General features: G+C 42.2%; 2 protein-coding genes across 10 annotated transcripts in view; one reads left to right on the top strand and one right to left on the bottom strand.

The window, feature by feature from the left end:
- AGGF1 (angiogenic factor with G-patch and FHA domains 1) overlaps positions 1 to 13,834 on the top strand; it is a 62,755-nt gene extending 48,921 nt beyond the window's left edge. Inside the window, exon 15 of the mRNA XM_080803563.1 lies at positions 13,466 to 13,834. The gene's annotated coding sequence lies outside the window, so the exon portion shown is untranslated. The remainder of the gene's footprint in view (positions 1 to 13,465) is intronic.
- ZBED3 (zinc finger BED-type containing 3) lies at positions 8,312 to 17,638 on the bottom strand. Of its 9 annotated transcripts, none has more exons than XM_080803570.1 (5): positions 17,493 to 17,601; positions 15,131 to 15,198; positions 11,680 to 11,827; positions 10,161 to 10,296; positions 8,312 to 9,529 (listed from the first exon to the last, which is right to left on the bottom strand). In XM_080803570.1, the coding sequence occupies exon 5, from the start codon at positions 9,513 to 9,515 to the stop codon at positions 8,826 to 8,828; it is 690 nt and encodes a 229-aa protein (XP_080659696.1). In that variant the 5' UTR covers positions 9,516 to 9,529; positions 10,161 to 10,296; positions 11,680 to 11,827; positions 15,131 to 15,198; positions 17,493 to 17,601; the 3' UTR covers positions 8,312 to 8,825. The 9 variants fall into 9 exon arrangements, with proteins under 9 accessions (XP_080659696.1, XP_080659698.1, XP_080659697.1 ...); XM_080803572.1 differs by lacking the exon at positions 11,680 to 11,827 and adding an exon at positions 14,110 to 14,209 and having other exon boundaries at positions 15,131 to 15,171; positions 17,493 to 17,583; XM_080803571.1 differs by lacking the exon at positions 11,680 to 11,827 and adding an exon at positions 14,110 to 14,209 and having other exon boundaries at positions 17,493 to 17,579.
- Between the last annotated feature and the right edge of the window lie 4,662 nt (positions 17,639 to 22,300).

Raw genomic sequence — 22,300 nt, 5'->3', positions numbered from 1 at the left:
AAACCTCTATTCTTGTCTATATACTTTGTCTTCATGTAGCTATTGGGACGTTTAAATGAGATAAGGCCTATGTGGTTCAGTGTCTGGTGCATAGTAAGCCCTCACATATTAGCAGTTATTAGTGTTGTTATGCCGTGCTACCAATAGCAAGGGCGCAGTTGTAGGAGAAGCATCTTGGAGTAGGTATGGTGGTTTCTGAAATTAGAGGAAGTCAGAGGACGGGGTGGGGTGAGTAAGTGGATGCGTCATCTTCATTCCTTCAGGTGATGATAGGAGGGACATTTACTATTTAGTACTGCAGAATGAGCAGGAGACTAGTAGATTATAGTGATAAAGTGTAGAAGGTCTTGTCGGTGGGACTTTGAGGTCTTCCTCAAAGAAGGGGTGGATTCTGCGTGACTTTGGAAATGAAACCATCTGGAGAAGGTGATAGGGACATCAGGCAGGCCCACTCTGGCTCTCAGTACACTGTAGGAGCAGAACTGTAGGAGAACTGCAAAAGGGACTGATTTCAGACAGTAAAATCTTCGAACAGCATGCATTCATTCAGCAGATAGCCTTGAGGAACTTAATAAAGTCCAGGCATTATGCTGGGTGCTTGGGATACAGTAGTAAATGGAACAAGACTCCCTGTAATCTTGGAGCTTACATTTATTTTTGGATAGTATTTGTAGCATGTAAAGGCCAAGTAGTCACATGAAGGCCTTGATAGTCCAGAGTATTAATCCAAAACAGTTTCTGTTCATTTCAAAGTTTTTGCAAAAGCCAGAGTTCTTGGGGAAGGAACAGTTTTTGTTTTTCAAATGTTTCACATCTGCCCCTAAACCAGACCTTTTTAGGGGAATCTTATAAACTCTGCCTTCAAAAAATGTTTATTCAAGGTTTTGTATATGTAGACAACAGTAAAACCTTACTGATGCTGCAGCCTTTCATTCAGTTATGTATCTCCTCTAGTTACCTGTGAACAGTATGGACTCTGCCTGCTCAAACACTGGGCTTTTGTGTTCTGAGTCTGAACAATAGATCACTGAAGTACTTAAAAAAAAAAAAAAGGCGACATGAATCAGGTCATTGGAAATTGGAATTGATGGAGAACATGTAAATCAGAAAGTCCCTGGAGGATGAGAAGCAGACACACTTGGGGGAGTTAATGTGAATGGAGGCAAACGATGACTTTCGCCTGCTTGAGTAAGAATGACTTTTCAGAAATTCTTCCAACAGAAAGCTAGCTTTTTTTCATCTGTGTTAAGATACCATGGTATTTTGTTGTCCAGAAAGCAAAGAGAGGAAGAAGTTGGTAGAATATTATTCAATATATTTAAACATGTGAGTGTGTTACTTAGCCTTTAGTTACTAGTAGACTGTAGAGGCCAGACTGAAGGTTGCCAACTTCTTCATCTGATCATTACTTACCTTGACCAAAGGCCTGGGAGAATATATACTGAAATAATAAAGCTTTCATTAGCATTTAATGCTTTTCCTTAAAGCCTTTATTTTAGTACTATGAAATCAGATTTCAGAGAATGTCATAATTAAAATTTTCATAAAAAGAAACTTTTAATACTATTTAAATTGTAATGACTCCCAGTGCTATTTGAATTAATTCAAATCATAAACCCACTAAAGTGGGCCTTAATGTCTACTATGACCATGCTACCTTTACTTAACCTTAATATATAACATTATGAAGGCCAGTTTATGAGCCACACAAAAATAATTATTGCTTTATTATAATATACCTTATTTACTAGTAATGTTAATCTGATTCATCATCTACCATATTTATCAGAAGGGGCTCTGAATAACTGGGTGCTCTTTTCAAAAAATCAAAATTTTCCTGGAAAGATGAGTATTTCCCAACTTAAGGATGTTTTTAAGAATGTTCCAGAAACTCTGAGAGCTACCATAGAAGAGGAGTTCGAGAGATGTTTTAAGTGTGGAAGCATTTTTGGAATAACTCTCTAGCCTTTCAAGGTAACTGCTTTGAAGGGAAAAGTAGTTAGATGAATAGGTTTTGATGCATTGATTTGTAATTTTGGTCAAATTACTTTATAGTCAAAAGTCTTAAAGAATTTTGACTGGATTAGCTTTTTTGAGAACTCAGGTATCTATCATGAAAGAAAATGACTTGGCAAACCTGTGTGGCTTGTGAGCAGCTGTTCTCAGGAATCATCCCAGGGAACCTGCTCTTTCTGAGATCCTTTGGATTGGTTATGAGCTCCCATTCAGATAAGAGAAAAAGAAAGAAGTCATAGTTACTGAGTTTAAACTATATGTCAAAATTTGCCCAAATATTATCTTATTCAATCGTTGTATGTATTATTCCCATTTTACCAATGAGAAAACTGGGTTTCAGAGAGGTTAAGGTGGTTGCCAAGGTGACATGTAGCATGCATGGTTGGAATCTTGATTCTTAAAAAAATATTTCAACAACTTTATTAATTGTAATATTTGAGTACTCTCTTCTTTGGGGGAAGCTTAAATTTTAATTCCTATCTGACTCCAAAGGCTTACAAGTCACACATCACCACTTGACCTTCCTAGTCAGTCAGGTCCTAGTGAGTGCACAGATATTTAAATATTTAATTCTCAACACTATGGAGGCCTCTGATTTCCCTTTAGAGGCATCCTTCACACCCACCTAGCAGGTATCTATCTCAGAAAAGTCTATGAGCACTCCCTGCTCTAAGCAGATTTACAAAAGGGGGGAGATTAGGACCCCCATTAAAGTATTGATTTCTGGGGAATAGGGATTTCCCATCAAGCACTTTGCCTTTCTCATATACCTCCAAACCTAAGCAAGGCAGGATAATGCTATGTGGTAGGCAGATCATAGATTCCCACATTTGCCTCTTAGCAAATGTCTGTGTCCTCATCCCTGGAAACTATCAGTATGTTACCTGTCAGGGAAGAATTAAAGTTGCAGGTAGAATTAAGTTGCTAACCAACAGACCATAAAATAAGGAGAAGGGTCCATTTAATGTGGAAGAGGGTATCAGAGTGATGCAATGTGAGAAAGAATGGCCCTTGTTGACCTTAAGATAGAAGGGGTCACAAGCCAAGGAATGTGGGCAGCCTCTAGAAGCTGGAAAAGACAAAAAAACAAACAAAAACCACAAACAAAAAAAACCATCTCCTAGAGCCCCTAGAAAGGAACATAAATCTGCAGACACTGCATTCAATTTCAGACTTTTGGCTTACAGAACCTTAAGATAATTAACTTGTGTTGTTTTTAGGCACGGGGTTTGTGGTAATTTGCTACAACAGCAAACAAATACAATGGTCAGCCTCACTTCCTTAAGGTCTGGCTTACCCCCAGCGACAGAACTTGTGGGTGGAAAGCAGCCAGCATCAACCCAACTGTCAGTACTCCACCCAGGATAGCACTGGTGAAGAGGTGGACCACAAGGGAAGCCTGGGAGGAAATTTGGTCCTAGGTATGACTGGAATCCATGGCCTGAGCGCCAGCCTCCAATTTGCTGTTGTCTTTCAGCAGGTCACTTCGCCTTGTTGAAGTGTGTGGCCTCATTTGTAAAATCTGGACAGTTATGTCATGAGGACAAAAGAGTGGGTACAAGAGAGCATACTCATGACCGTTGCACACATCTTCGGTTCCTAGGGAGTGAATGATAGAGTGAGTACCTCAGTATTGTGGAAGAAGTTTGATATACTCCTGGGTTTTTGTTTTGTTTTGTTTTTTTTTTTTTTTAAGGTTTTTTTTTTTTTTAATATTTTTATTTATTTGACAGACAGAGATCACAAGTAGGCAGAGAGGCAGGCAGAGAGAGAGGAAGGGAAGCAGGCTTCCCGCTGAGCAGAGAGCCCGACGCGGGGCTCGATCCCAGGACCCCGGGATCATGACCTGAGCTGAAGGCAGAGGCTTTAACCCACTGAGCCACCCAGGTGCCCCAGGGTTTTTGTTTTTTTGAGAATAAGCATGTTACTGTCAACATTTCTTCTAAAGTGAACAAGAAAATCCAGTTAAACAACTCAATGACTCAAAGGTCAGTTGATGTTAAACTATTGCATGTAATCATACCATGTTGGAGCCGAAGAGGACCTTAATGATCACCTCATCCATATTTGCAGACAAGCAGATTTAGATTGTGGAAAGGTAAGAAGTTCAAACCTTTAAAAGTAGAATTCCCTATTGAGTGGCAGCAAAACAAAAGCCCAGTCTTAATGAATGCCTAAGATGTCAAAGATATGGACAGCTATTTAAAATAGAAAGCCCAAACCAGCTCTTCCATCTCCAGATCCAGGGATGACAACTTGGGTATATAAAGGGCTCTAGCTGTTTCAACTTTGGTTGTCAGTACCCTGCTTTGCTTCCCCCTCGTCTCTGCCAAATTTTAACTTAAAGAAGTGACTGATCACTTTACATCATGGGAGGAGTTCAGAAGTTGGGTTCAGGGCATTCTGCATCCCCGTTCCAGCCATCCACCTCGCTACTGAGTGCTTGCTCTCAAAGGTAGCATGTGGGTGGCTCTATTAGCAAGCCCAGTCACGGAAGTCAGGGAAGCCCAGCTGATCTAGGCAAGTTGTGTCACTGTCACCCATCAGCAATGACAGCTGTGAGTCAGCTGGGTCACAGGCAGACCAGTGCAGTCCCCATAACCCATGTCTACGTTCTCTGGAGGCCAGCTTGACTTATTGGTCCTGACAGCCCTTGGGCTTTGACAGATGAGCCAGCAGAAGTCCTTAAGGCTAAAGAGGCACAGTATCTGTTGGGGTTGGAGTCAGGTGAACCACCATAGCCATTATCTCCTGGTAGTGGGGAAGCCACTCAGGGGCTCATTTTTCTCTTCTATCAAATGATAATGTTAGACTGGACAAGGGCTGCATTTCTCTCTAGGCTTTTCTAAAAGTGGAGATTACACTAGTCTTTGCTGGGTTTGTGTATTTTACCTAAGAAAGTGGAATGGTCAGGAGTTCTAATTTGAGAAATGTAAATAATTTTATTTTTTATTATAAAAGTAATTCATGCTTGGTGTAAAAAAATACAACAATGCAGAACTATATAAAGCAGAAAGTAAAATCTCTTTGCTTAACTCCCACCGCCAGCACTGAGTTATCAGGCTATTTCCCCCTGTCTCGCAAACAGAAGCTATTGGTGTTCCCATTAGTCATCATTCTTGAGCGAGCAGTTGGAGATTCTAAAAGTCAGTCTTTGCTGATATTGATGGTTCTAACAGTTGGTGAAATAGAAGAGTAACGTTTGTAGATGATTTCTTTCTTCTAAAGTGTTCAAATTCCTCATATAGCCAAAGTTATACATCCACATGAAGAAGTTATATTTCAGTACTTAATAGAAATAACATACTATTTTTAGGAAATGTAAAGACTGTGAAAGACGAAAGAATAAAATACATTAAAATATTTATACAGTCTTCTTAAGGTGACAGGATCTTGGGGGATGTTGTTCTGATTTCTTCCTAGTTTGGGGCATTGCCTTTGTGTTACTTGGGTAATGAAAAATGTTTTAAGAAAAACATTCCTGATAATGACATACTAGTAGTGAAATACTAATTTGGATTCAAACCGAACAGTGCAATAATGGACACTTGACTAAAAAACTTAAAAAATTATTACTGCTATTTCCTTCTAGGCTATTTTTTTCTGCTGTGATTTCTACTCAGAATTAAAGATAAATGAATAATTATATTAATAACTGGGAAAACTGACTTGTAAAACTCAACACATTGAGTTCAATGCCTCAGATATTTATTGAGCAGCTATTATATGCAAAGCACTGTAGGAATAGACCCAAGGGTTCGGGTCTGGCAGGAAGAAAGACAAGAATCCATAGAGTTATATGCCAGATGGCACGTTCTAAGTGTTGAGATTATAAAATGCTAAGGAGTCCAGAGAAGTAAAGAATCGTCTCTAAATTAGGAATAATCACGGAAAGCTTCATGCAGGCAGTTGAATTTGAGCTTGGTCTTTGAAAATGGGTGGAATTCTTCATACTCAGAGACTGAAAAGGCCTTTTAAGTGGAGCGAAAGCGAACAGGCATACAGGTGCCAAGACGAGGGCATGTCAAAAAGAACAGAGTCCGGTTGGGCTGGAGCATATAGTATAGGTAGGGGAGGGGACAGAAAAGACTGGCAGCAGGGTTGGGGTACTTGAATGTCAGGCTACAAAGTCGAAGCTTATTAATGATGGGTGATCTTGGGGGGCCTTTGAGCAGGAATTGTGATATAATCAGTGTTGGCTTAGAACAGATCCTTTGGGGGCACCTGGGTGGCTCAGTAGTTAAGCGTCTGCTTTCGGCTCAGGTCATGAACCCAGGGTCCTGCGATTGAGCCCTGCATCGGGCTCCATGCTCCACAAGGAGCCTGTTTCTCCCTCTCCCACTCCCCCTGCTTGTGTTCCCTCTCTCGCTGTGTCTCTCTCTGTCAGATAAATAAAATCTTAAAAAAAAAAAAAAACCAAACAGTTCCTTTGGTCAAGTTGAGTGTTAAGAAGGGGACAGTTGGGAAGACAAGGATGGGAAGATGAACCCCAGATGAATGATAAATGAGGCCTGAGCTTGGCAGGTGGCATCAGAAGGAAGACAGGTGTGACAATTTGTAGAAATAGACTCAGTAGATCAGGGACCTGGGATTCAGTGACATGAGTTCAATTCCCATTCTGCCTCAACATGGCTTAACTCCCTAAGCCTGTCTCTTCCTCTTCAAAATGGGCATAGTATTAATTATGTCATGGGGTTGCTCTGTGGTAGGCAGTTATTCTTGTAAAGCATTTGGCACAGCTCTGGCAGATGGTGAATGCTCAGTGCATGTTAATGTCACTGACAGTAGTACCTGGAATGAGAGGGAGGAAACTTGGTGTCAGCTCAGTGACTAGCAAGGGAGACAGTACAGCAGCTAGGAACAGCGTGTCTGGAGGTGGAGACTGGATTTGGATCTCAACGCTACTACTTACCAGCTGTGATCCTGTAGAAGCTGCTTAACGCCTCTGTATCTCAGTTTCCGTAGCCGTAAATGGGCATAACATTACTACCTCCTTAGGGAGCTGCTATGAGAATAAAGTGAGGTAATGTATGCAGTGTGCAGTACGTATCTGTACATTTTAAGAGCCCAGTAAATGTTAGTTATTAGGTAAGGGGTGGGAACGTGGAATGGGATAGATTTGCCCTTTGGATCAGCAGTGGCAGGATATACAAATAGAGGTGGAGACATGCAGCAGGGGTTTGGACATGAAGGACAGAACTGGGAAGAACCTCGAGGCTGGAGGTAGTCAGGAGTCACCGGCACATGGGTAGATGAGTCAAGAATGAGTACATAAATTGACTTAAGGAAACAATCAGACAAACCCAGAATAAAGGACATTCTATAAGACAGATGCCTGGAACTCTCAAAAGTGTCATAGGAGCTGTTCTAGACTAAAAGAGGCAAAGTTATAATAAAAAATAATGAACCTTGATTGGACCCCCCCCCTTTTTAAGAGAAGATAAGACAGTTCTGAGACAATTGCAGAATTTTGATTAAGGACTACTTTAGAGGCTATTAGGATATATATGCTGAAATACTAATGGATGAAATGAGAGGTGTGTTTGGGGGAGAGGGCCGAAAAAGCAAATAAGGCAAAATGTTAACAATTGCTCAGTCTAGGTGGAGGGTATATGTGGTGTTCATTGTACTAGCAAGATAAAGGCTGAAAATAAATTGTCATATTCAGCTTCTTAAGGGTCCAGGGTAGGATGGGAAGCTGACCACTAGTGAAGAACTGGAGTATGGGAGGAAGTATAGGCAGCAAGAATAACCAGGCCCCCCTTGGATAGTGTTCAGTGGGAGCAGCCAGGCTGGGGGAGTCTTTCTTTTTAGTACAAGAGCAGACTGGGTGTTACTGAGGAACAGTAATCTGGGGAAGGGAGGGAATAAGTCAGAGGAAAGAAGAAACTGCAATGGAGCAAAGGTCCAGTAATGGTGGAAGAGAAATGGATGAGAACAGATAAAGAGGCAGAGATGGCCTCAGATTGAAGGAATGCCTTCCTTCTACTATGGCCCAGAAGCGAGGACTGTGGATATGTGGGAAACCAAGTTCTCTTCCTAACAACGAGGGAGGAGGTCATGTTTTGTTAGTAAGGGAGTGTGAGGCAGGAAAGTTGGGAAACTCACTACAGCTGGTACTGGGTGTGAAACGGAAAGAAAACAGCTGGTGTGAGGACAGGATGCACTTGGTACTATCTGCAGGCTAGGGAGTGGAGTAAATAGGGGTTCTCGCAGACTGCTCTGATGAGGCACTAGAGAGGACAGGGTAAAGAGCCCTTGTGGAAACTAAATGGCCCCATTTTCAGAACTTCCTGCTAAGTAAACCAATTACCAAAGATTTATTTATTCATTGGGAAGTGAGTAAAACTCTTCTTGGATAAAATGCTTTATCCTAATTTTCAAGCACCCTCCACCCTGGGTTGCCCTGGCTGGTGTACAGGCACGTAGGATAGTCTTTGGTACACGAGGAAGTTTCCGTCCTTTCAAAGTCACCGGCTACAAGACTGCTCCGGTGACCTAGTCTCACGAAGTTGCTGGAGCTGTCATTCCAAAGGCAGTTGGAGGAAAACCAGCTCCTGCACCGTGCTCACTAAAGCCCAAGAGCAAAGGAGGCCACTGGAGCTTGTGCTCCCAGGCCCCCGGGGTTGGGGGGGTTGTCACGGAGCGTTAGTGATTTTTGGTTTTGCTTTGGCCTCTGAAGTGCTTCTCAAGGGCCCACCGGTGGAGATGTCGGCGGGCCTGAGATTCAGGTCCTAGGTAAGGCCGGTCCAGGGACACTCGGAGCAGCGCTGGCATGGGAGGGACTGGCGGCGGAAGGCGGCCACAGCCTACAGCAGGACCTTGGTGATTTTGTAGCCGTCCCTCTCCCCCTCGGGCTCTTCTTTGAGCGGGGTCTGGAGCGGGACAGAGGCGGCGGCCAAGGCACTTTCGCGGCGGCTCACTTCCCGCAGCCGCGCCTGCAGCGCCTCCCTCTCGGCCTGCAGCTCCCGCCGGGCCTGGGCCGCCGCGTGCTCCTCCTCCTGCAGGGCCCGGCGCCTCCGCTCCAGGGCGCGCTCGCCCTGCTCCACAGCCGCCTCGCGCCGCGCCAGCTCGCGCTCACGCAGGCTGCAGCGCACGGCCAGCGCGCCCATCTGCTCCAGCAGGCGCGCCCAGTCGCCCTCGGCGGCCGCGGCGGGGCCCGGCGGGCAAGGGGCGGCGGGCGGCGAGCGGCGGGCGGTGCTCTTCTCCAGCTCCCGCCGATGCGCGCTCTTGAGGTGTCTCCACAGCGCCGGGGTGCCGGCGTGGAAGCCCGGGCCGCGGCTCACCTGCTCCCCGCACAGCCGGCAGGTGGCCCACTGGCCCGCGGCGTGGCCCGGGCGCGCGGGGGCCAGATGAAAGTAGCCCCAGGCCTCGCAGTACGGCGCCCCCAGGCGGCCGGGAGGCGCCGGGGCCAGGCCGGGACACGGGCCGCCCCGCGCCGCCGCGTCGTCTGGCCCGCGGGTGTCTTCCATGGGCGCCGCCAGCTCGTCACTCCGCATTCTCTCCGCCGCGCCTGCGTTCCGGGGGAGAAAGGGGTAAGGACAGCCACGCGACGAGACACACACTCAAACGCACAACTTCGGTGGCCAGAGGTGGCCGCCTTTTTATTACGTCTGGGTGGTACCTGGGTTTCTTTTTCCTATTACACGGTTTAGTCCTCAGGGAATGTTAGCCCTGCCTAGCCCTTCCGCCCCTGACTGGGAGCTCTCTTCAAGATCAGACGGGTCTCCCGCTCACAGGGGCTGACACGAACAAAGGGGAAGCACCACCCCAGTCAGTGCTGTACTAACGAGTTTTAACTAATGTCCCCTGCTCTCTTTTACAAAGGTTACTCCTTACAGAGTAAACTTCCTTTTGTCTTCTGCTCTCGGGGTTAGGGGACAGACTGTAGAAACGAGGCGGAAAGAAAGCCTTGGGAAAGAAAATTGGTTTCTTAAACTTCATGGGTGTAGGTGCCCCGGGCGAACAGCCTTTTTAAAGACCTTTCAGTGAGGACGTTGTTTTTCAAAATACAAGTCTTTGTTTTATGACTTTAAAAACGATGTGCTTCAGAGGAAAATGTCAGTACTAAAAACCACTAAACTGTTTTTAAAGTATACATATTTAGGAAAACAAATATACAAAGCAGTTTTGTAAAATTTTACCTTTAAGTTAGTTGGTAGGCCATGTCCTGTGGGCCTTGGGGGGTCCCTGTCATGCCTCAGGGTTTCCAGCCAATGTCAATTCTCCAGTAGAAACACTGCAGCATGAATCCTGAGTTCTAAAGAACCATCAGCAGTGCTAAGAGTAATAAAAGGGAAGGCAGTGAGTAAAAGAAATTCAGTAAACAGCTCCCTAAACAGATACTGGAAATACTGGCTAGCACCATGTTACTCTCGTGTTCTTTTTTTCCTCTCACCCTGTCAGAGTTGCTCCAGTTATAAAACAAATCAGTTTTCTGTATTGCTCATCCCCTTTATACATTTAAAAGATAAAAACCTTTGTCAATGCTTTTAATTGAGGAAGGAAATAAAGAAAAGTAATAGCTTCTTGCTCTGTCCAACAAATATCGGTGGTTAAAAGGACCCAAACACAACCCAGGGACTATCATTGTAAAGTCTTTCCTATTAAAACAGTTTATCACAGCAATAACCTATCAAACAAGGAGAAATAGAAAAGGTGAAGTTTATTCTTCAGGATGTAACTTCACAAAGGACCAAATGTGTGATTCTAAACAAATTTGTTTTGAAAATTTAAAAATAATAAGAGAACACACAGGCTTGCAGGTCTTCTGAGAGCTTATGTCAGGGGGAAAATCAAGGCCAAGATGCATAGTGAGATAGCCTGTGTCCATTCGTACTGTCAAGTTTTGAACCAACAGCAGTGGAGATGATAAATGTCCAGAATCTCTTTTTATAACGTCACTGGGAATGAAGGAAGACACAGTTAAGAACAGGAAAAATAAGTTGCTCTAATAGTAGTAGTATTTAGTGTAAGCTTTTATTTCAGTTGCTAAGAGTCTTGTTACTCGAGCCGTTCTAGTCAGGGTCAGACATGACATTTAACATATCAGGTTTTGAAAAAAGGTAACAAATTTACCAGAATCATCAAAAAAGACAAGTACAGCCCTCTTCTAACAAAAAAAAAACCTAGCTATTTACATATCTTGTGATACAGCAGGCACTGATTTGAATGTAGTTCCTCATGAAGGCCGATTAGTATAAAAAGTCTTTGGAAATTAAAAGGCTAGATTTCCTCCAAGAGATTTACTAAATCCCTGAAGTCCCGGAAGGGGGAGTAATAGGTTGAGGACTGGAGTTACACACCATTTTCAAGGATAATTTTTTACATTTATGCTTAGTAAACATTATGTTTATGTAACATTATGGTTGGTAAACAGACCAGATTTTAGTATAAAAAATTGTTTTTGGTAACCTAAATTCACCTAAAATTTTTTCTATTTTTTTTTTTAAGTTCATTTCTTTTACATTAGAATCCTCTTTACAGAGTTCCTTTCTTATTAGATAGACACAAAGGGGAGAGAATAGGATTATGAATCCTTGAATTTTTATAAATTAAGAGAGATTTAAAGGTTTTCTATATCAAGACTGTCACTTTGCATTCTGATATGCTTTCTAGAGCTGGGGGGTTGGAAACTGTATATAAAACTGCAGACTATCTTACCTGTAACAAAGTCTGAGAGTGAGCATTACTGATGTGCTCTTAAAAGTGCCAGGGGTGACCAATTACTGTCATGCTTTACCTCCCTGCAAGATGTTTCTGAGTTTCTTCAAAATCTGGGATGCCCAGAGGAGTGCCACATAAATGCCATCTGTCGTCAGAGCAGAGGTGGAAACAAGAGTGAGAAGCACTGATTTTGATGTCTTAATCCTTTGGACTTAGTGGACTGCCTCATCTGAGCCAGGGACACGCAGCACCATAAATGTTGGCCAGCACAGCGCTGCCCCTCCAAGGGCGGCAGAGGGACATCCTCTGCCTTGGCAGGCCTTCACTCTCGGAGGCCTTAACCGGTAGAAGGCAGCACAGTACTGAACTGCCTCACCTTCTCAGTCCTCCGCACGCAGCTACATTCTGGCTCAATACAGTCTTCTGTTCAGACTAAGTATCTAAACAGTGACCAGGCGTCTGGGGCCAGAGGTCATCATAGCCTTCCTAGTTCTGCTAAACAACCCCTGGGCTTGTTTCAGCTATCCCTACAGTACAGAGGGAGAGAAGCCTCCTAGTCTGCTATCTTGGGTTGGGAGAGAAGCCTTAGCAACTTCAGCTACAACCCTAATACACAAAGAGCTCTTACAAACTGACAAGAAAAAGACGAACAATCCAATAGAAAAATGGGCAAGAAATACAAGTAGGTAAATGACCTAAGAACAAAGTCAGATGGCCAAGGAATTTGTGAAAAGATACACAGCACTTATATTCAGGGAAGTGCTATTAAAGTAACAGTAAGGTCTCATTTTAGATCCATCACACTAACAAAAACAAAAGAGGTCTGTCAGCCAAAGCTAGAAGGGAGGCAAAGAAAAGGGTACGTTCATGCATTACTAGTGGAGATGTGGAGGCTTTTAGGAAAGCAGTCTGGTGATTTCTGTTAATTAGAAATAGATACAATCAGGGATCCCATTCTTGGGAATCTATTCTGTAGAACTAAAAGTACCAATACATAAAATGATATGTATTGGGATGTTACAATACAATACAATACAGATGTTACAATACAATACAATATTACAGTATTGTCTGGAATAGCAAAAAACTGGAAACACAGAAACGCCTGTCAACTGGAAAATGGCTGGGTAAATAATGTGTATTAACACCTGGGAATATTGTGCAGCCATTAAAAAGGATGGATTGGAGCTCTGCTAGAAGACCTAGAGGGATTTCTGGAGGAACTCTTCAGGAAGAAAAGCCAGATGCAGAAAAATATGTATATTATGATGTCATTATTATTAATACAGATCTGTGTAGCATATATGAAGATTTTATATATATATGAAGAAAAATAAGGAGGAATATACATTGTCACTTGAGGAGTGGCAGCTGGTATGAAGATACATTGTCGGTTGAGGAGTGGCAGCTGGTGTGAAAAGAGAATGGGAAGAGGTAAACACAAAAGGAGGAGTAAAGAGGTCCTAGGAAAGCATGCACATTTGTGGATACATTTAGGTAGACTATGTATATGGCAGGGTCTACATATAATGTGGAGAGGCAAGATGGAGTCACTCATGTCCAGCAGTGATGTCATGAATCAGGAAAGCAGACAAGGGTGATGAACTGAGAATAAATATCACCAAAAGTCTCAGCCTGGTGGCACCCAGAAGTGATGACCAGCAAGAGAGCCTGGATGAACCGAGAAGTGGTGATCAGTAGAATCAGAAGTCTAGAAGGGCTAGACTCATCAAACTCCTTTAAAAAGGGAAGATTTTTTATAGCAAACTGTTCTATTCTCCAGATGCTGACCCTTCCATGTCTGACCGCATCAAAAAGGCAACTGCTACTGAAGATTCTGCCCAATTGATCTCGGAAAATAACAGGGATCCTCCACTGCTTGAACGTACTAAGCAGGAAGGGAAGCACTGAGTGGACCCACATTGGTCAAGACCTCATCTCAGCTGTGCACTCATAGACTGACTGCATTTGGTTCATTCACTTCCCCTATTTTATCTTGTGACTTTTATATTGTACTTTCTGTTGTGAGTCTCATACGAAGCCAAGTTAAATGCACAGTGAAATGTCATTGAGTTTGGGATTCTGAACCTGCTTTTACAATTGTGTTAACATTGCTTTATGATTCAATAAAGCGGATGTTATGGAAAGACACAACCTGTGTATACACCTTAACAGAGTAGCTTCCCAACAACGTAAATACAAAGTAATTTTATAAATCCTCAGGCATGTGAGTGCAAGCTGGGCTAGGCAGCTTTAACTACGGAGACTGGAGAGCACAGTCCTGCGGGGCATAGCATGCTGCCATCTGGCCCTGGAGGGAATCCAGTGTGTGAGGCTGCTCAGCATCAGGTGGTTTGCTGGTCCTGCCTGAACAGAAGGAGATTCTGTATGCACAGGAGATGGAGGTGCTGTGGGAGGACTGCCCACCTTGCTCATCTCCCTTGGCACTCAAGGGATGCTGCATTCAATGCAATGAACTTGACTCTAGTTTTCTTAGACCCAGCTCACCAAATCCCAGTCTCTCCATCTGTCAAGGAAAATGATAAGGTTATCTGCCTCTAAACCTGTGGCTGAAATCAGATAATCCAAATGATCTTACTGTTGACTCTGCAGTGCTGTATAACTTCAGGGCCTGAACAAAAAAGACTACCAGACTTTACTGCTCAAACACACCCACATTAGTATCTTAGTGGCTAAAGGAAGTGTTATTACTCTCTTTGACATTGTTATTCATTAGAGTAAGTAGTTGGAAATATTGGAAATATTCTCTTGAGGATTTTGAATATAGAAAGGAAAAAAGAATCACAGATCCATCTTCCCTCCCCAGCCAAATTTATTTTCACTTCGTAAATGGACCTTCATGAAAAATAGGTTGCTCCTCTCTCAGGTAGAAAATGATGGGGAGGTCTGGTGACTTGGAACCCTATGATGTGTAATACTTCCTTACCAAGTAACCAAGAAAAACACACACCTATTAACTACATGGTCAGCTAAGGTGAAGAAAATGTCTGGTGGGGAGAGACGCTTCCGCAATAATTCTGATACACATGGTAAAGGTCAGAGCACTGTTCACTCATGAAGGTGAATTCCATCATGGAATGTCTATACTGGGGAAAGGGTGGGCATTGGGGGCCCTAACACAAATGTTCATGCAGACACTCCTGCTTCAGCATCTCTTCCCTTCCTGAGCTCCTTCAGGGCCCCAAATTCACAAAAACACATAGCCACTAGTGCTGACTCTATTCATAAAGTTCCAATTCTTTAGTCTTATAATTGGGCTTCCAAGCTCATTATTTTAAAGTAAGATTTCTTGATGCTAAGTGGAAGCAGCTAGCATGAAATTAATTTAATAATGGAAATGTTCTAGTCCAATTTTGGGGAGGGGAAAAAGCTGAAAGAAAAGTAGATTTTAGTTATTTCATGGAAGAGGGGAGAGTTGAAACCGCACCTCTGAACTTGCCCATAGTGTTTCATTTGAGTATCCATTATCTGGAAGGAATGATAAGATAATTAAGCCTGTGGAAGATAATAAATGCACATTAATTATTTCAAACTGCATTTGAAGTTTTATTAGCAGTTCTCTAAAGTTCTAGTCTTCTAATAATCTAGCAGATTAAAACCCAGATTCCTCAGTATCATCTCCCTGAAAAACAATATAGAGAATAAGGAAGATCAAAACCTGGATGAATATTTTGTGTAAATTTGGGTATATATACATACATGACCATAACATTAGGAATCATTCTATAAAACACCCACAGAAGTTAGTTTTATTACTTTATACTTATGCTAGGACACATACAAAATATTAGGCAGGCTAAAGACCAAAGAACCAGGCAATGTTCTCAAAAGGTAATAGCAAATGAACTATAGCTCTGTTTGTTCTTCCACAGCCAAGGCTAATCACTTCAGGTGGATTAATCTGACAGAGATAAACAAATACATGTATGTTGAGCCTGGATCTTAGGTAAGAAATTCACACTAATGTGAAATTCACTACTGGGGTGGAAACACTAAAAACATTTTCATTTACTTCATCCACCAGTAACTCAGTCAAAGCAGAACATAATAATTAAAACAAATAATTAGCCTTGACAATTGAAATATCAAGGAAACCACAATTTGTTCACCTGTTACTTGTCCATCTCTTTTAAAAACTAATGATGCACTGTATGGTGACTAACATAATTTAAAAAAAAGAAATATTAGTTTACTACCATGGATTCATCTCTTTATAAACAGATCCAGCCAATCAGAAAAATTAGTCTGGGATCATGAGGCTGAAGACTTAGATGAAGTTAAAAAGCAAAAAAATGCCTCCAAACTGTGAAGTGTGGATACTCAGCTCAGACAGTACAGGGTAAGTGTGAAAATATTTAGATAAAAGATTACACATGGACTGTAAAAAATGTACTGAACCCACAGCTAATTTTATGGTGAGTCAGAGATGTTCTTTGAATGTGTTAAGCCAAAATCTTAGATACCTCTACCATTAGCTAAAAGGCCAGATGTATTCTCTATTAATGCATTTTTAAAAATGAAAAGTTTCTATCTGAAACCGAACCTTTATTTTAGGTCTACATTACTTTAATACATACATTCCTCAAAAGAAGAGTGTTGATCCATTTTGTCTTGTAAAATGCATACTGTAATATGAATTACAGGAATTTAAAACTGCCCTACTTTGAAGTCCCTTGTAATACAAAGAATTTTTAATAGAGAATTACCTTGTTTTGGCTGTTGGCCATTGTACACATTGTTGCATACTTTTTATTGTATTTTGCCTCATGCCAGTTTTGGCCAAAAAGGGCGTACAAATAATACATGAATGCAAAGTGCATAAAATAATTACCCTAATTATGTCAATTTATTAAGCTTTTTTTTCCTTTAAATATTTTATTTATTTATTTGATAGAGAGAGACACAGCAAGAGAGGGAACACAAGCAGGGGGAGTGGGAGAGAGAGAAGCAGGCTTCCCGCTGAGCAGGGAGCCCCATGCGAGGCTGGATCCCAGGACCCTGGGATCATGACCTAAGCCGAAGGCAGACACTTAACGACTAAGACACTCGGGCACTCCTATTAAGCTTTTTCTACAACAGCTTCTGTTTAACACCATACCCATGTACTCTGGGCTAATTCAAAGTTTGGATGGTATTTTTTTCTTTCAAGAAAGAAAAAAAAATTTTGTTGGGTAAGCTTCGGGCATTTGGCTACTGTAAGTAGTTACAGCAAACTGCTCCTCTGGACTAGGAGAGGATCAGAAAATTCTTTTGTTTGAGCACCGTGGAGATGGGGGCAGGGATTCCTGTTTGAGCATCTGGCTCGTATTTCCCTTCTCCTCTCCAAAATGAGAAACAATAAAAAAAAGTCTCAGAGAAAGAGCACACTACAGGGCACACAGCCATTTGCCACTGTTAAAAGTCTGTAAAAAGGCAATTTTACTAAAAGGAGAGCAGATGATTTTCGATATTCTCAAATAACTTTTTTGAAAGGGGACTGGAGGAGCAAAAAGGAGGTGCTGAAAGAAGCTCAACAGTGCCTTTAGACAGAATTCGGGGCCACATGCGCCTTTCCCACTAGGGACAACCTGAGCACAGCGAAGGAAGGGCACGTCCAGCAGCCCGCCCAGCAGCCTGCTGTGATGATACCGCACAGTGGCGTTTGCGGGCTGCTGCTCACCTGCGGCCCCTAAGGCCCAGGACTGGTTCCCGTTCCCTTCGCCGCCCCCCTTCTCCCCAAAACCCCTGCGGGGCCGCGACCTGACCTGGCCTCTGGGAGCACGGCCGCCTGCGTGGAGGCACACACTCACCCCATCACCCCCAAAGCGCGGCGGGAGCAGGAGGCGGGCTACAAGTCTGGGATCGCCGGTCCCCTCCAGATCGTCGCAGACATTTTGTCCTGTGCAGAAACCTCCGCGCGTCTGCCTTAAAGACACAGCGCTCAATTCACGCATCTGGGGGGGTGAAAGGGGGGACGGTAACGTGTGACCCGTAGGGGAAAGGGCTGGACGGTCACTCCTTAGCCATCCAGGTCCACGACTGACAGACTGGTGTTCGCCAAGGTTTTAAAATGATGCAGTTGTTTAGTGCTTTTTAAAAATTTAATTTTTATTTTATACTTTTACATTAACCTTCCAAGACCTGGTTTCCTGTCTTGAGTCTGAGTGCAGTTTGCATCCTTTCAGGTTCAAGGGGTCAGATGGTTCAAGTTGTTAAAAGAAACCCACGGGGGTGGGGGGGCACCTGGGTGGCTAAGTGGGTTAAAGCCTCTGCCTTCAACTCAGGTCATGATCCCAGAGTCCTGGGATCGAGCCCCGCATTGGGCTCTCTGCTTGACGGGGAGCCTGCTTCCCTTCCTCTCCCTCTCTGCCCGCCTCTCTGCCCACTTGTGATCTCTGTCTGTCAAATAAATAAATAAAATCTTTAAAAAAATAAAAAAAATAAACCCACCGAACCGAAGTCTGGACAGGTAAAGGTAGGGCTCCTTGGTGTTTGAAAACTTAATAACGCTAGGGTATCAGCTTTGCATGGATTATGTTGAGGTAACAACGCCTACAACTCAGTGATTTACAATAAGAGAGAAATATTCATTTCTCAGGCAAATTATATCTGCTACATCAATTCCACTAGTTTTCTTTACTCCACGCTCCGGGTTGAAAGATCAACTTTTCTGGGGATACACTCACTTTGCCGCCGTGTGCTGGAACCAACTTTGAGGGAAGAAGAGTCCTGATTTGTAGTGTTTGCTATTTCCATGTTGTAAATACTCCCACCGCGGCTGATTTCAAGCTACTTTTAACAAGTGTCACAAGTGACTTGCCAAATTTCTGGAAATCTTACAACCGACTCTTATACACCGCTGGCACATGGTGCTCTTAAAACAAAACAGCTCACATTTGCGCACCCCAGTTCTGTTCACATTTTATTGGCCTAAGCGAGTCACATTGGCAAAGCTTGCTGTCAATGGGGCCAGAAAGTGCACTCACAAAAAGAAACTTTGCAGGTCATATAACGATGGGCAGAGATTATATAATTCTCTTAAAAGGAGGACAGGGAATTACAGATTACAATATTATAATAGGATGTACATGTTTTGGTTCAAGTAATTTTTTTTCAACCTCACTTTTTCCTATGAATTAGAACAATGTCTAAGTGTCACTGTCCATTAATGGAGTTTCTCCTTACCATTCCAAGAATGGTTTCAGAAAAAACTGGTTGGGTGTCTTAAAAGGGATAATTTTTCAATGTGAAGGTAAACTGTTAGGTTGACCTTTTTCTTCTCAAAGGGACACTTAACTGCTGTGGACATCGATTACAAGAGCAGTAACTAGTATCAGTGAATCTGGTTAAGTCATCTCTTATTTGTGGCTTAATTCATAAACATATTTTTAAAGATTATTATATTTGGCAGTCCTTTTAACAGGAGGCTTTATTACTTTGAATACCTTAAAAATCCATTTGGCTTTAGGCTGACCATGTAATGAGATACATGATATTTTCATTAGTTCGTGGAACAGTTTGTAGTAAGTGCTGGTTATGAGCAAAGCTCTGTTTTAAACCTGAGTAGGAGTCTGGAGATTCGAGGGATTGTTCCTGCCCTCAAAAAGATTACACTTCAGTAAGATAGTAGGACAAATGCAACTCCAAGAAGAAAATGGAAAATGATGTAAGAGGAAACATTCAGGTGCCACACTAATTTGAAAACAGCTACACTTAAAAAAAAAAAAAAACAAAACAAAACTGGCAACATTTAAGCAAGACTTGAAGAAGTATAGGATTTGGACTCCTGGAATTACATGTTTGTTATCCTAGCCAAGATGTGTTTTGAATTTATTTTTGAAGTCCAGAGAAATAGAGGCTGTCTTTTCTGTGTTTGAGTCGATGCTTGAACTTTCTTATGAGTTAGAATCTCTTTCTTGTAGTTTTAAATTAAATTTTAAATAAATTATAAAATATATGTCAACTATCTAATAACTCTTCTTTGTCCCATGTTCTTTGTTCAAGTTGCAGCAAGAAAAATGCTCTTTAGTTCTTGCTTTGGTAGTGGCAATTCCCCTAACTTTTGTCATCCATTTAACAATAAATAAATAACATTTAGTTTTCTTCAGAAGATCTCATTTCTATTCGCTGTTCTAGAAGCTGGCAAAGCATAAAGACCTGCATTTCATTGGTAACACAGAATATTTACTCCCCAGATGCTTCCCAAAGATTATAGCCTTGAAATCTGTTGTCTGACCTTACCAAAAACCCATCATGAGAAAACTGTTTATGGAGATTACCTCAAATGCATAAAATTATAGAGCTGTGTACTTGGAACATACCCTTTTGGTAGGTTCTATATGTGCATTTGGTCTGTAGTTTCCTTGTGACGTTTTTGTCTGGTTTTGGTGTCCAAGTACTACTGGCCTCATAAAATTGAAAAGTATTTCTTCCTCTTCTCTTTTTGGGAAGAGTTTGTGAAGAATTGGTATTCTTTTTTAAATGTTTGGTAGAGGGGTTCCCAGATGGCTCAGTCTGTTAAGTGTCTGCCTTCGGCTCAGGTCCTGATCTCAGGATCCTGGGTTCGAGCCCCAGGTTGGGCTCCCTACTCAGTGGAGAGTCTGCTTCTCCTTCTGCCCTTCCCCTCCTTGTGCTTGCTTGTTCTCTCTCTCTGAAATAAACTAAATTAAAAATCTTTAAAAAATAAATGTTCGGTTGAATTCCACAGGGAAGCCATCTGGGCCTGGGCTTTATGAACAGTGTTTTGATTCCTAATTCAATCTTTTCATTTGTTTAGATTTACTTAGATCATCTCTTCTCAAGTCAGTTTTGTTCATTTATATCTTTCTAGGAATTTGTCCATTTCATTCAAGTTACCTAATGTATTGGTAGACAGTTGCATCTAGTATTCCTTTATAGTCCTTTTTACTTCTGTAAAGTTGGTAATACTGTCTTCTTCATTTCTGATTCCTGGATACCCCCCTTGTAGGAAATAGCTGCATAAAATTTATTATTGGGGCTAGTGTCATGATGTCATCCACTGTAGTGGTCCATTGATTCCCACAGTGGGTTTTGTTTTTGTTTTTTTTTGTAGGACCCAGTGGAGACCATTCTCTGAACTCTCAGTGTCATGAAAAACTCTGTATCCCCCAATCCTGTGGGCACTGTGGATCATGTAACAGACTGTTTCCTTGCTTCAGCTACTAGGAAGAGACTAAGAGTCAAATATATAATGAATGCCTACTCTATTAGTTTTCTAACAAATTACCATGAACTAAGTGGTTTAAACAGCAGGAATTTATTCACAGTATGGAAGGTTATAAGTCCAAAATCAGGGTGTCAGCAGGGCCATAGTCTGTCTAAAACCTGTAGGGAAAATCCTTCCTTGCCTATTCCTAGCTTCTGGTGGTGGCCAGCCATCCTTAGTTTCCAGCTATGTCCTCCAGTCTCTACCTTTGTTGTCACATGCCCTTTTCCTTGTGTGTCTGTGTCTAAGTTTCCCTCTTCTTATAAAGACAGTAGTCATATTGAGGGCACCTTGCAGGCTTGGTTGGTGGAGCATGTGACTCTTGATCTTGGGGTTGTGGGCTCCACATTGGGTATACAGATTACTTAAAATCTTTAAAAAATAAAAGTAAAAAATAGCTGCGGCTGGGTGGCTCAGTTGGTTAAGTGTCCGCCTTTGGCTCAGGTCATGATTCCAGGATCCTGGGATTGCCCCATATAGGGCTCCCTTCCCAGTGGGGAGTCTGCTTCTCCCTCTTCCTCTGCCTGTCCCCCTCAGCCCTGCTCTTTAGCGCTCATGTGGTGAGTGCTCTCTCTCAAATAAATAAAGTCTTAAAAAAAAATAAAGACACCAGTCATATTGGATTAAGCCCCACCCTAATGACCTTGTCTTCATTTGATTACCTTTGCAAACATCGTATTTCCAAATAAGGTCACATTCACAGGTACCTGGGATTAGGATGTCAACATTTTTTTTTTTTTTTTTTTGCAGGGGGGGTATGCAATTCAGCTCATAACACTGTCAACTTTTCTTTGTGCTAATCTTTTATTTTCCTTTTGTCCTGATTCCCTGGATTATTTAGTTTTTTCCTAATTGTATGCATCTTAGCAGAATCTGAAGGAAAGAGGGCAGGAAGGAAGGGAGGGAGGAAGAAAAGTTTGCCAAGAAAAATCAAACCTGTAACTTGGGGAATGTAGTTGCAGGAATGGGCAATGGGATGGGGAAGATTGGCTAGGAAAGCGTTCTCAAATTTATTCTTTTTGTGGGGGTGGGGAATGGGAGCAGTGGTTAGCAGCTGCCTACAGTTTAACTGACGTAGAAAAAAGTAGAAGGTAGTTTGAAGAGCTGAGGATTGGGGAAAAAGGTAGGATCTAGCTATCTTTTAAAAAAAAGTATTTATTTATTATTTCTAGTATAGTTAACATACAGTGTTAAATTAACTTCAGATGTATAGTACAGTGATTCAACAATTCTATACATCACTCAGCGCTCATCATAGTAAGTGTTCTCTTTATCCCCATACATGTTTCCTTCATCCCCACACCCACCTCCCCTTTGGTAACCATCAGTTTGTTTTCTGTAGTTAAGAGTCTATTTTTTGGTTTTCTCTTTTTTTTCTTTGTTCGTTAATTT

This window comes from Martes martes (assembly GCF_963455335.1).
Source record: "Martes martes genome assembly, chromosome: 5".
In the NCBI taxonomy this organism is placed as follows: Eukaryota; Metazoa; Chordata; class Mammalia; order Carnivora; family Mustelidae; genus Martes; species Martes martes.
The sequence above is the reverse complement of the archived record's forward strand: the minus strand, read 5'-3'. Positions and strand labels throughout refer to the sequence as shown.